Consider the following 14,583-nt stretch of genomic DNA (forward strand, 5'->3'; position numbering starts at 1 on the left):
AGCAGCCGTAGTCCCAGCAGTCTGGAATTAAAGAAGATTTGAGCTCCATCCAGAGGCAGAAAGGATCTGGATCTCTAGTATCTCCATAAATTCGTGTGGGGCTCGGCGAAAGGAGAGAGGGAGAAAAAAGATAATTATGACTGTGAAGTAGTAGAACAGAATCTAGTCAGGGTAGGCTTGAGTAAACAAATACGTTTTAAGCCTAGACTTAGACACTGAGACTGTGTCTGAGTCCCGAACACTAATAGGAAGACTGTTCCATAACTGTGGGGCTCAATAAGAGAAAGCTCTTCCCCCTGCTGTAGCCTTCACTATTCGAGGTACCGTCAGATAGCCTGCATCTTTTGATCTAAGTAGGCGTGGCGGATCATAGAAAACCAAAAGGTCACTTAGATATTGTGGCGCAAGACAGTTTAGTGCTTTATAGGCTAATAAAAGTATTTTATAATTAATGTGAGATTTCACTGGGAGCCAATGCAGTATTGATAATACCGGTGTGATATGGTCGTATCTTCCAGTTCTAGTTAGGACTCTAGCAGCTGCATTCTGGACTAACTGGAGCTTATTTATATTCCTACTGGAACATCCAGACAGTAAGGCATTACAGTAATCTAATCTAGAGGTGACGACTGCATGAACTAGTATTTCCGCATCATGTAGTGACAATATGTTTCTTATCTTAGAAATATTTCTGAGATGAAAGAAGTCTATCCTAGTAATATTATCTACATGAGCATCAAATGATAGGCTGGAGTCAATAATCACTCCAAGGCCTTTAACTGCTGCACATGATGAAACAGAAAGACCATCCAGAGTAACCATGTGATCAGAAAGATTACATACTCTATGTATGTATTCTCATTTGTAAGTTGCTTTGGATAAAAGCGTCTCCTAAATGAATAAATGTAAATGTAAATGTGTATATATATATATATATATATATATATATATATATATATATATACACACATACACACACACACACACACACACGCATATATATATATATATATATATATATATATATATATATATATATATATATATATATATATATATATATATACATATATACATATATGCATATACACTACCGGTCAAAATTTTGTGGACACTTGACTGAAATGTTTCTCATGGTGTTAAAAACCTTTTGATCTGATGGTGTATGATTAAATGTTTTTAATAGATCCAACATGTTCATTTCTTTCATTAGAAAACTAACATTTTATTTACAAAATTATTATTATTTTTTTAAACAGACGACTCTGAGAGAAATATTCGATAAGAGTGCAGTAGGTGGGAACTCCTTTAATACTGTTTAAAAAGCGTCTCAGGGAAATTCCTCAAGAAACCTGGTGAGAAAATGCCAAGAATACATTTCTGGAAATTCTAGGCAGAAAGTGGGTCCACATTGAAGATGCTAAAATACTAAATTATTTTGATGTATTTGTTTTTTTTTTAAATATCATAACATAATTCCCATCATTTCATTTGTGTTATTCCAGAGTTTTGATGACTTCTAAAATGTGAAAAATAAAAATAAAGAATGAGTGTCTAAACTTTTGACCGGTAGTATGTGTATATATTACAGTTTACCAGAATGCTTATATTTATGGTTCTTGTATGATGTAGACATAAAATATCTCCTAATAAAACGTATTTTTATCAAAAACTTGATAAAAAATGAACACTAAGTAGCTCAAGGGGCGCACGGTGGCTTAGTGGTTAGCACGTTCGCCTCGTCAGGGTCGGGGGTTCGATTCCCGCGGCTCTGTGTGTGTGTGGAGTTTGCATGTTCTCCCCGTGCTGCGGGGGTTTCCTCCGGGTACTCCGGTTTCCTCCCCCAGTCCAAAGACATGCACGGTAGGCTGATTGGCGTTTCCAAAGTGTCTGTAGTGTGTGAATGTATGTGTGATTGTGCCCTGTGATGGACTGGCACCCTGTCCAGGGTGTACCCCGTCTTGTGCGATGCTCCATGGGCCAGTCTCCAGGTTCCCCTGCGACCCTGAAAAGGAGTAAGCGGTTGAACATGGATGGATGGATGGACTAAGTAGCTCGCCACGCCTCTCTCATTTGCATATCGATCCGGTGACGCGGCTCCATCACTTCCGCATTCGCTTCCCGGTCACGCGCCGCACTCGAAGCCGGGAGTCATGTGACTGTGTTGTTGTGCATCATGGCGGCGGACAGGCTCTTTCCTCTGGCCGGGTTTCTGCTCCTGTGTTCTGCGGCGGGTGTTTGGTGTTTCCCCAGCTTGAGAGAGCCGGTGTGCGGGTACAAGGTGTGTGAACTGAGGGGGAAATTGTTACTACACACACACACACACACACACGGTTCTAACTCGCTTTATCTACTTGTCTCGGTTTACTGTGTGTGCTTGTTTTAGTTCCTGGTGTAGTTACTATTTCTATGTAATTTGCTGTCTCTACACTGTCAGTGTTCGAAAGTGGAACTATTTGTAAGTGAAAGTAACTAAACCGTGATGTTGGAGATTTATCTATTATAAAGCGTGAGTTTTCTGACCAATCAGTCACAGTGCTAGCTAATACTTCATTTTTAAAATAATAAAATAATATCAATGTATTCTTTAATAATAATAAAAAAGGAATTGTTGTCAGATTGCTGTGGTGTAAGAGGAATAACACACTTAGGGAGAATGCTTGCATAGGAAATTCATCAACTTCAGTGTGATTATTAAGTGGTTAAGTGTAATATGGACATCCTTAATAAGTGTGTGTGTGTGTGTGTGTGTGTGTGTGTGTGTGTGTGTGTGTGTGTGTGTGTAGTCATGTCCAGCAACAAAGCCATCCATGCTGAACGTACACTTGGTTCCTCACACACATGATGATGTGGGCTGGCTGAAGACTGTGGATCAGTACTACTATGGAGGTAAAACACTGTATAGTTAGAGAGACACACACGCGCGCACACACACACAGCATGGAATGTTCTATGTGATATTAAGTTTGGCTGAATTTCAAATATTTCTATAAATGTATAAAATATATACAAAATACTAATAATGTTATTATTGTTGTTCTTATTAATATTAATAATATTGTGCTACATGATATTGACAAATATTACCCAATCAGAATACTGTGTTTTGGTCTCATGATGGTGCAGTAGTGGACTTTTGTACTCAGCTGTATGTACACACACACACACACACACACACACACACACACAGTGTGCATATGCGTGATGCCCATCATATGATGTTTATGAGGTGATAAAATGGAGAATTTTACTAACACAGCACAATGTGTATATTGCTTCTGTGTGTGTGTGTGTGTGTGTGTAGGCCGTAATAATATCCAGCATGCCGGGGTTCAGTACATCCTGGACTCGGTGGTGTCGGAGCTACAGAAGGATCCAGCGCGCAGGTTCATCTACGTGGAGACGGCGTTCTTCTACCGCTGGTGGAAACAGCAGGATCAGCAGACACGGAACATCGTCACCCAGCTGGTGGAGCAGGGTCAGAGTTCATCTGTTCTTCTCCTCATTTATCTGCTCAATAGTTCTCTCGCTCATACACAGCAGCACGGGTACTGTTACACACCGGGCTGCGTTAGGGCTCTGAGGTGAATGATGACGGGATGACGGAAAGAAAATAAGGATGAAAACGTGATGGAAGAAAGAAGGAAGAAACATAGGGCATCAAAAAGAAAGAATGGATAATGGGAAGAAAAGAGGTGAAGGAAATAAGGAAGAGAGAAGCTTGGGAAATGATCAAGGAATAAATTAGGAAAAATTAGTAGAAAAAAAATTAGAAAATTATGGAGGAGAAAGAAAAAGAGAGAAGAAGAAAGATGGAAAGAAATAAAGATTATAGTGAGTGCTTTTCCATTGAATATCTCTCTCTCTCTCTCTCTCTCTCTCTCTCTCTCTCTCTCTCTCTCTCTCTCTCTCTCTCTCTCTCTCTCTCTCTCTCTGCAGGTCGGTTGGAGTTTGTTAATGGAGGTTGGTGTATGAGTGATGAAGCCAGCACACACTACAGTGCAGTAATAGATCAGATGACTCTCGGTCTGCGCTTTCTAAACGACACGTTTGGAGATTGCGGTCGACCTCGAGTGGCCTGGCACATCGACCCGTTTGGCCACGCCCGAGAACACGCCTCCATGTTCGCCCAGGTAACGCACACATGCCCAGGTAATGCCCAACTATACAGATAATACATTACGTATCTCAAATATGATTTCTTAGTGAATATGACTGACACTCGGATATCACACAACTATACAGTAGATCACCTGGTTCTTTACCTGTCCAGAAAACACACACCTGCCCCGGGTAATACTAACGTCCCGGAAACACACACCTGCCCCGGGTAACGCTAACGTCCCGGAAACACACACCTGTCCCGGAAACACACACTTGACTGCTAATGATTTCTTAGTAGTTATCATTCACTTCACCAACACACACCTGTTTCTGTGTGGTCGTTTGGGTGCATATGTTCAAATGTTTAGTGTGTGTGTGTGTGGTACAGATGGGCTATGATGGCTTGTTCTTCGGCCGTCTGGATTATCAGGATAAAGCTCGCAGGATGAAGATGCAGGAGATGGAGATGGTGTGGAGAGCGAGTGAGAGCCTAGAACCCCCGACTGCTGACCTCTTCACTGGTACACTCTCACTCTCTCTCACTCTTACTCACTCAATCACTCACTCACAGACACACACACCACACACTTATCACACACACTTACACTTGGTTTGATGTCATGCCTATTTAATTTGGATGAACAAGGATGTCTTCAAAATTTGGACATTTGTAATATTAAACTGTATCGGGTGTGTGTGTGTGTGTGTAGGTGTTCTCCCGAATGGTTATAACCCTCCTGATGGGTTCTGTTGGGATCAGTCCTGCTCTGATGCCCCGGTGCAGGACGACCCGGACCTCGAGGACTACAACGTAGACCAACTGGTGGACGCTTTCATCAATCTCTCAGGCGTACAGGTGAGGACAGGTGAAGATAGGTTCGTAATGTGGATCACAAGGCTGGTGTCTAAAATGCTCTTCTGTGTGTGTGTGTGTGTGTGTGTGTGTGTGTGTGTGTGAGAAACTCCCCCAGGCTGAGAAGTACAAGACGAATCACATCATCATGACGATGGGTTCTGATTTCCAGTACGAGAACGCTATCCCGTGGTATAAGAACATGGACAAGCTGATCCACTACGTTAATGCCAGGCAGGTGCAGGGAAGCAGAGTCCACGTCCTTTACTCCACCCCTTCATGTTACCTACAGGAACTCAACCTAGCTAACTTCACCTGGTCAGTACACACACACACACACACACACACACACACACAGACACACACAATCTCTCTCTTACGGAATAGTGTGTCACTTATAGCAGCTCATATGACAGTAAAACTTTGTTATTATTCTGTCCCTAACTCAGGCCATTAAAGACAGATGATTTTTTCCCGTACGCTGACGCTGCTCATGATTTCTGGACTGGTTACTTCACGAGCCGGCCGGCGCTCAAACGCTACGAGAGACTCAGTAACAGCTTCCTGCAGGTCAACACACACACACACACACACACACACCTGCGAAGGGCTAAATTAACATAGCCATCCTCTACTGCATACTACCATGTGAAATAGGACATTTTGGAACCTTTCTTGTACGGTAATGGATAGTTTGAGACGGGACTCTTGTCTAAATGTGTATATTTTGGGATGGAACCGCTGCTCAGTTGTCATGGTAACCAGGAAAGCTGTAGGACCAATGTTTTTATTTTTAATTTTTCATAACCCTTTAAGATATCTTTATATTTATGTTTGCATCTCTGTGTCTCAGACGTGTAATCAGTTGGAGGTGCTGGGTGGGCTGAAGTCCACACATGGCCCGTTTGGAGAGGGAAACAGCGACACGCTGAGTAAGTTCATTATTAAAGTGTTCGAAATTATCTGGATTCCTATTGGCTGCTGAGTAATTGACTGACTTGGTGTTTATCCAATCAGAGCGTGCAATGGCTGTTGCGCAGCACCACGATGCGGTTTCTGGTACTGAGAAGCAGCACGTTGCCGACGACTATGCCAAGAGGCTCGCCATTGGCTCGGCACACTGCCAGGTACTACTACTACTATTAATACTCCGACTAATGCTACTACTACTATTAATACTCTGACGACGACTACTACTACTATTAATACTCTGAATAATACTACCACTACTATTAATACTCTGACTAATACTAATACTACTACTCTGACTACTACTACTACTATTAATACTCTGACTACTATTAATACTCTGACTAATACTACTACTACTACTCTGACTACTACTACTACTATTAATACTCTGACTACTACTATTAATACTCTAATACTACTACTACTATTAATACTCTAATACTACTACTACTACTACTACTACTACTCTGACTACTATTACTACTCTGACTACTACTACTACTATTAATACTCTGACTAATATTACTACTACTACTCTGACTACTACTACTACTATTAATACTCTGACTACTACTATTAATACTCTAATACTACTACTACTATTAATACTCTGACTACTATTAATACTCTGACTACTATTAATACTCTGACTAATACTACTACTACTACTATTAATACTCTAAGACTACTACTATTAATACTCTGACTACTACTATTAATACTCTAATACTACTACTACTATTAATACTCTAATACTACTACTACTATTAATACTCTGACTACTACTATTAATACTCTAATACTACTACTACTATTAATACTCTAATACTACTACTACTATTAATACTCTGACTACTACTACTACTCTGACTACTACTACTACTATTAATACTCTAATACTACTACTACTATTAATACTCTGACTACTACTACTACTCTGACTACTACTACTACTATTAATACTCTAAGACTACTACTATTAATACTCTGACTACTACTATTAATACTCTAATACTACTACTACTATTAATACTCTGACTACTACTACTACTCTGACTACTACTACTACTATTAATACTCTGACTACTACTATTAATACTCTAATACTACTACTACTATTAATACTCTGACTACTATTAATACTCTGACTAATACTACTACTACTACTATTAATACTCTGACTACTACTATTAATACTCTGACTACTACTATTAATACTCTAATACTACTACTACTACTCTGTCTACTACTACTACTATTAATACTCTGACTACTACTACTACTCTGACTACTACTACTATTAATACTCTGACTACTACTATTAATACTCTAATACTACTACTACTACTACTACTATGACTACTACTACTATTAATACTCTGACTACTACTACTATTCTGACTGCTATTACTATTAATACTCTGACTAATACTACTACTACTACTACTCTGACGACTACTACGACTATTACTACTACTAATAATAATAATCATTCAGTAGTTCCTGTTTTTGAGCTGAAAGTGATGAAGGTATGAAGAAAAATCCAAAACGTCATGCAGTTAGTAATAGTCATTTATTTATTGGGTGGAAAAAGAAAGAAAGGTGGATGAAGCTCTCTTTCTCTCTTTGGCATGTGATGAGTTGTTTCAGACTTCTGGTGATACAGGTGTGTTTCAGGTCCAGGTAACACAGCTGGGGTTAAGTCACAAACTGTGAAACGGTATCTCCGGTATTCCTCTCCTATGGATCAAGTCCATAGCCTTCTGGAGGTTCTTTCTCTGGTTTCTGCTATGTTCTTGGCATCTTGTCTACAGTGCAGCCCTGTGACACCCAGGATTTTGAGGGGTTTTTATACATAGTCTCATGCCAAACCTTGGAAGTTCTCCTCCATCCTTGCCTCTGGCGTACGTCAACCAGGTCCTCCTTTGTCCTTGGTCAGACAGAGCCACCAGTATTGCTTTTCCAACCGCAAGGACCATGTTTCACCTAACCATGATTGCTGCAGAGGAGTCCAGGAACTTCTGCTGCTTCTGTAGGTCAACCTTCAGCTCTCTGGTCACTTGCCTTGAAGAGGACCACTCGCAATGCGTTTTGGTTCCTTCCCAGTTTTGACAAAGTCAGTGGTGGTGTGTTCTATTATTGATCCCAGTACAAATGACATCTGCCATCACCACTGGTGGCATCACCTCCAAGGCTTCATGAATTGTACTTCATGAATCATCTTTTAAGGCTCTGAAGGCATTCCTCAACAGAAGAGATTGGATGCAATTGGGAAGAAAGTCTGACCGAGACGTGTTTCTGCCCATTTCCTGCATGCACCTGGTCCATACATCCTCGTGTCAGATCCCAACATCTTGCTGGTGTTTATTTCCTCTATGCTTCCATGAACATCCTTCCGAACGAGTTGATGTTCCTGGTTTTGTGCCTTGTCTTAACAATTGCTCAGCATGTTACCTTTCCTGATAACCTGGACCACTGATCCCACTTGACTTGGCCTGGTCGACTGCATCCTGTGTCCTCCACTCAATCCTAACCCTCACCTCTTTGCTTGTCTTGGAGATGATGGTGTCCAAGTAGGATTCGTATCACAGCACCCATTTTCCACTGGTCAGCATGAACTCCTTTTTTGCTGAAGAGGAGCTGTCTGCCTTTGCAGCAACCCTCACCAACTACAAAGACAGTGGTTGAGCTCCTTTGGAAAACTGTAGCTCATGTGACACTGGGGCAAGGACCAGCATGTCCCACAGGGCTCAAAGGTAGACGCCATGCTGGAAGACCTTGGACGTTCCTGCCAGACCTGGTTTCTCCACTGAAGTCAGCCAAGTTTTCAGTTTCTGTAATGCAGAGGTGTTCCTCAGGGTGCAGTCAAAGTTCTTGACAGGCTTTTTGTTGGAGGATGGAATCTGGACTCAGAAGCAGAACCTGTCAGTTTCCTTCCTGCACTTCAAAACCTGGGACCTGGACTTTCTTTGGTTTAAAGCATCCATACCCAGGTCATGAGATCTTAGAAGTTCCATCTGTAGCCAGACACACCATGTTGTTTCTGCGAGGTCATCCATTAACAGTCTACTGGACGAATGGTGGACACCAGATTTGGTCAGAAAACCTCTACACTCCCTTTGATTCTGACCAGCATGTTCATTGCTAAGTCGAGTAGAAACACCAGAACAGGGCATCTAGTTGACCATATACAATTGTTCTCACGAGTGACTTAGTGTGAGGTGAAATCCATCAAATTCCCACTTCATTCCATTCTGTCTGTCTCTCTGTAGGTGTTGGTCAGTAACTCTCTGGCGTTTCTCAGTGGCTCTGAAGTACCACGTGTCTTCTGCGAGAACCTCAACATTAGTGCGTGTCCTCTCACTGAAAGCAGCAAACAGGTAACACTTACGATATAATGCACACTGAAGACCAGCAGAGCTGAATAGTATCTCCGCCCACTTTTGTAAGCAGTTTTGGCTCTAGAAGTTTCTTTGACCTTCCTTGAAATTTAAGGTGTCTTAGCTGGAGGCCCACCAAGCCACACTGTAGTGTCTCAGTCCCAATTCAAAATTTTGAACCTGAAACTTCCAGAACCAGAACTCCATTTCCAGGAATCTGGTGATGTATTTAGTGGGCGTGGCTTTACAGTTGTTTAGCACGTAACTGCTAACAGTCTCTGTTTTGATCTCTCAGTTCTTGCTGAATGTGTATAACCCTCTGGCTCGTCCTGTGAGCTGGTCGGTTCACCTGCCTGTTAACGGAACGGTCTACAACGTCACGGACTCAGACGGCGCACCTGTGGACAATCAGGTGGGTGTGTTTCAGATCTTTTTTTAATCAGGCATAATTAATATTCTTTTGAAAGCCTTGTTAACGTGAAGTCTACAGGCCGTTAAAAATTTTCAATTAACCCTGCCCTCTCGCTCTCTCTCTCGCTCTCTCAGGTGATACCTGTGTCCAAGGCGACTCGGGCTTTGAGGCGAGATCGTGGTTCTGCTCAATTTGAATTGGTCTTCCAAGTTCAGGCTCCTTCAATGGGCTTCAACACCTACACCGTCACACTGCTGAAGAACAGCCCCGCCCCGGCCTCAATCAAACCTGTAGCCCCGCCCTCCATCCAGAATAAGGTTAGAACTAACAATCTCTCTATCCAGAACCCAGTGTTCCAGGACAGAACCTAGTGTTCCATCATCTATCTAGGACTCAAAAGATAAAAGTCCCTCTGTCCAGAACCAAGTAAGAACGCGGAGCTCCATTTACCCTGAACTAGGTCCCTGAACCTTTCAAACCAGATGCATTATGGATATTGTGTATACCTTGTTCATGCATTGATGTTTCCTATTCTTCATTACACATAGTGGACTTAAAAAGTAGTGCACTACAGAGTGGTTAGGGACAAAGCCGGTGTGTGTTCTGTCTGTTTTAGTACCTGAAAGTGACCTTTGACACGCAAACAGGACTGGTGAGTGGCTTGACCAACCTGGAAACACAGCAGACCATCAAACTTACGCAGAACTTCTACTGGTCCGTCTTTCTCACACACGCAAACACATATATATACACAAAACACACTTTCACACATATACACACACACACACACACAGGCACACACTGTAATGTTGCTACTGAGTGATGGATCAATATCTAATCAGTCCAGACAAGTCAGCCTTTGTGTGTTAGGGTGCATGTCTGATGAAATGATATCTCTCTCTCTCTCTCTCTCTGTATGGGTGGGTGTGTGTGTGTGTGTTACATGCAGGTACAATGCAAGTGTTGGCAACTCGGAGAGCCTTCAGCCATCAGGAGCGTACATTTTCAGACCAAACTCATCCACACCCGTTATCATTAACACGAAGCCTGAAGTCACCACACTGCAGGTAACACACACACACACACACACAGACACACACACACAAACACAGAGTTATAAACAGGAAATTTGTGTGTGTGTAGAACTCTGTGGTACAGGAGGTGAGACAGCAGTTCAGTCCGTGGGTGTCTCAGGTCATACGCCTCTACACTGAGAGCAAACACTTGGAGCTGGAGTGGACTGTAGGACCCATACCGGTCAAGTGAGGACACTCTCTCACACACACACACACACACACACACACACACACACACACACACACACACACACACAGAGAGTAATAAGTAAATTAAAAACACAACATATTGAATACCCAGAACATTTGAACACGTTTGTTTGTCACACATATACACACTCATCCTGTGATTACAAGTGTGGGTATCTGTATGCGTGTGTGTGTGTGTGTGCGTGTGTGTGTGTGTGTGTGCGTGTGTTTGCATGCAGTGATGGTTTTGGGAAGGAGGTGATCACTCGGCTGGACTCGAGCATTGAGACAGAGGGATATTTCTACACTGACTCTAATGGCAGAGAGATCTTACAGAGACGGTAGCGATAACACAATCACACAGATATCATCACCCCACACACACACAGACAGTACAGTTCAGGTCACATGATTCTGCTCTATCCAATCAGGAAAGACTATCGCCCCACGTGGGACCTGAAACAGACAGAGCCGATTGCAGGCAATTATTATCCAATCAACACCCGCGCTTTCATAAAGGTGAGTGACTCACCGCAATTTATTAACCGATTATTCGTTTATTTAAATAATGAATTCATGTTTCTTATTTAAATATTTACATATGATATATAATATTTGCTTTTTATATTTATTTAATTGAAATGAATTAGAGTTATTTTATTAAATGAATTGTGTGTGTGTGTGGGTAGGATGAACAGAACCAGATGACGGTGGTGACTGATCGCTCTCAGGGCATCGGTAGCATTTACAACGGCTCTCTGGAGATAATGGTGATTAATTCAGGCTCTGCCCCAATACTAGAACACAGACCCTGTTCTAACAAGTGTTCTAACGTGTGTGTGTTTGTGTGTGTGTGTGTGTGTGTGTGTGTGTCAGGTGCACAGGCGTTTGCTGCGTGATGATAATCGGGGCGTGGCCGAGCCTCTCTCTGAGCCGGGAGAATACTATGACGGTCTGGCTGTGCGTGGACGCTTGCTCTTGGCTCTGACTCCACCCAGCACCGCGGCCGACACCCACCGCCCACTCGGCCAGGAGATGGTGTTCCAGCCCACACTGTCCTTCCAGCAGGGGGCGACACACAGCACCACACCACAAGTACATCACTTTCCGCTTTTTTTTTTTCTCATTTTACAGCCAACCAGAGCGTCCGATAGAAAAAGCCGGATACACCGAGGGGCATCTGCTCCAGGGATGTACTAATCCAAACAATTATCACACTCTTACCTGTCTGTCTGTCTCTCACACTCTTTCCTGGCTGTCTCACACTCTTACCTGTCTGTCTCACACTCTTACCTGTCTGTCTCTGTCTCTCACACTCTAACCTGTGTCTGTCTCTCCCTCTGTCTCACACTTTTACCACTCTCTCTCTCTGTCTCACACTCTTACCTGTCTGTCTGTCTCTCACATGCTTACCTGGCTGTCTCACACTCTTACCTGTCTGTCTGTATCTCACACTCTAACCTGTCTGTCTCTCTCTGTCTCACACTTTTACCTGTCTGTCTCTCTATCTGTCTCTCACACTCTAACCTGTGTCTGTCTCTCTCTCTGTCTCACACTTTTACCTGTATCTGTCTCTCTCTCTGTCTCACACTCTTACCTGTCTATCTCTCTCTATGTCTCTTACACACTTACTTGTCTGTCTGTCTCTGTCTCTCACACTACCTCTCTCTCGCTCTCTCAGTTCTCAGGATTGATCTCAGCACTGCCCCCTGCTGTTCATGTGCTCACTCTGTCTCAGTGGGATCAGGATTCTGTGCTGCTGAGGCTGGAGCATCAGTACGAACGCTCAGAGAGCCACGCCCACTCTCAGCCCATCACCATCAGTCTGCAGGTAACACACCCCTTTAATTCTACAGCGCTGTGAAAGAGTTTTTTGGGGTAATGTTCTGTGGGCTGAGTGGTGGTGGTGGTGCTGGTAGCAGCAGCATGGGGGTGTGGGGTGTTTTTGCTGCTTCAGGGCCTGGACAACTCACTATAACCGACAGAACCAAGAATTCTGCTGAAGGGGAATGTTGGGTCATCAGTCCACGATCTGAGGCACAAGCACAGTTATGCACTAAGTGAACAGTCTGAGGCACGAGTAAGTCCACCTTTGACCCTTAGTGTGTGTGTGTGTGTGTGTGTGTGTGTGTGTGTGTGTGTGTGTGTAGAAATTGTTTTCCACTCTGGATGTAGTGGGTGTGTCTGAGATGAGTCTGGGAGCCAATCAGTGGAAAGAGGACATGAAGCGCATGCAGTGGAAGCCTGACAGTGGTACGTATATACACACACACACACACACACACACACACACACACACACACACACACACACAGTTATTATAGTTTAAACATATAACGTATATAAACATATTATGACTGTATTTAACAGAAAACTAAGGAATTTTTTAAAATAGTTATTATACGCAATAATATTAGTGTAAATATTTAGTATTTATTTGTGAATATCAATTTATTTTTAGTTTACAATTCTTCACTTAAACTATTTACATGAAGAAAAATCATCCTGTTATATTCTGCTATTAATAATAATAATAATAATAATAATAATAATAATAATAATAATAACGTGGTGTGGTAGGTGAGACAGCGGTGCCCCTGCATGAGCATGTGGGAGACCCCTCATCCTGGGAGATTACACTGAACCCCATGGAGATTCGCACCTTCCTGCTGCGAGTGCGGCACAAATAAATCAACCAATCACAGAGCTCCGTCACTGCAGCAGCCAGCGAGTTCACTGTGCCACATCAACCAGCCAATCAGAGCTCAGACCTGGCACAGTATTACTGAGAGAAGGTGATAATCTTACACACACACACACACAGAGGTGTTTATATCACCATACCCTGGTATTATTTTCTACCAAAAGTATGAATATTTTGTAGGAAAATATCAGAACATCAGTCATAAACATTAGGAATTCAGCCAAACTGATTCTTTACTGTTTTTGTGCACAAATCTGTCTGGTGTTGCTTTTAGCTTTTGTTTCTTACTTTAAAAAAAAAAAAAAAAAAAAAACAAGTGGGTGGAGCTGAGAACATGTCACTAGACCTTTAGCCACACCCACTCAAAATCAGGATATTTACAACTTTTAATGAATTCAAATGAGTTGTATTTAGATTTTGATACAGTTAGTTTTAATTGTAATACTGGTACTGCGTGTGTGTGTGTGTGTGTGTGGTCCGTCCTTGAGCCTGCGCTGATTTGCTATTTGTCACGTTGGCGCATTTTGTGGTTGACGGTTTTTAATCTCCATGTTTTTTCTGTCCCTTCACTGCAGGGACAACTTTAATTCTGACACGAGTGTTGATGTAATATTTTTTAAGACTTTTTTGAAACGGTATGAATAAATTCATGATGTAATTAATTAAACCCACACTTCTCTTCAGTTCTTTCTGAACACACAGCTGAGACTCGCACACACCCTTAAGTATTTTCAGCTTCATTGAAAAAAAAACAAACTTTTTTTTATTTAAGTCCAAGAAAACTAAACATGTTCATATCCTTTATCTACCCAGCTTTACCGAGGGTGCCAATAATTCCGGAACTGTCCATTCCCATACTTCTTCCATCATACTGTGTATATATTTAAGTCAAT

General features: G+C 42.2%; 1 protein-coding gene across 1 annotated transcript; it reads left to right on the plus strand.

The window, feature by feature from the left end:
- Nucleotides 1-2,121: 2,121 nt before the first annotated feature.
- Nucleotides 2,122-14,357, plus strand: man2b1 (mannosidase, alpha, class 2B, member 1). The gene is made up of 23 exons (XM_017459014.3): nucleotides 2,122-2,281; nucleotides 2,787-2,889; nucleotides 3,305-3,478; nucleotides 3,940-4,133; nucleotides 4,493-4,625; nucleotides 4,815-4,960; nucleotides 5,076-5,275; nucleotides 5,407-5,527; nucleotides 5,811-5,889; nucleotides 5,975-6,084; nucleotides 9,202-9,309; nucleotides 9,605-9,721; nucleotides 9,856-10,038; nucleotides 10,338-10,435; nucleotides 10,671-10,788; nucleotides 10,865-10,983; nucleotides 11,226-11,327; nucleotides 11,418-11,505; nucleotides 11,676-11,756; nucleotides 11,863-12,081; nucleotides 12,668-12,817; nucleotides 13,137-13,239; nucleotides 13,567-14,357. The coding sequence occupies exons 1-23, from the start codon at nucleotides 2,177-2,179 to the stop codon at nucleotides 13,674-13,676; spliced, it is 2,961 nt and encodes a 986-aa protein (XP_017314503.1). The 5' UTR covers nucleotides 2,122-2,176; the 3' UTR covers nucleotides 13,677-14,357.
- The last annotated feature ends 226 nt before the right edge of the window (nucleotides 14,358-14,583 follow it).

The sequence above is a fragment of the Ictalurus punctatus genome, chromosome 27 (genome assembly GCF_001660625.3).
Source record: "Ictalurus punctatus breed USDA103 chromosome 27, Coco_2.0, whole genome shotgun sequence".
Taxonomy (NCBI): domain Eukaryota; kingdom Metazoa; phylum Chordata; class Actinopteri; order Siluriformes; family Ictaluridae; genus Ictalurus; species Ictalurus punctatus.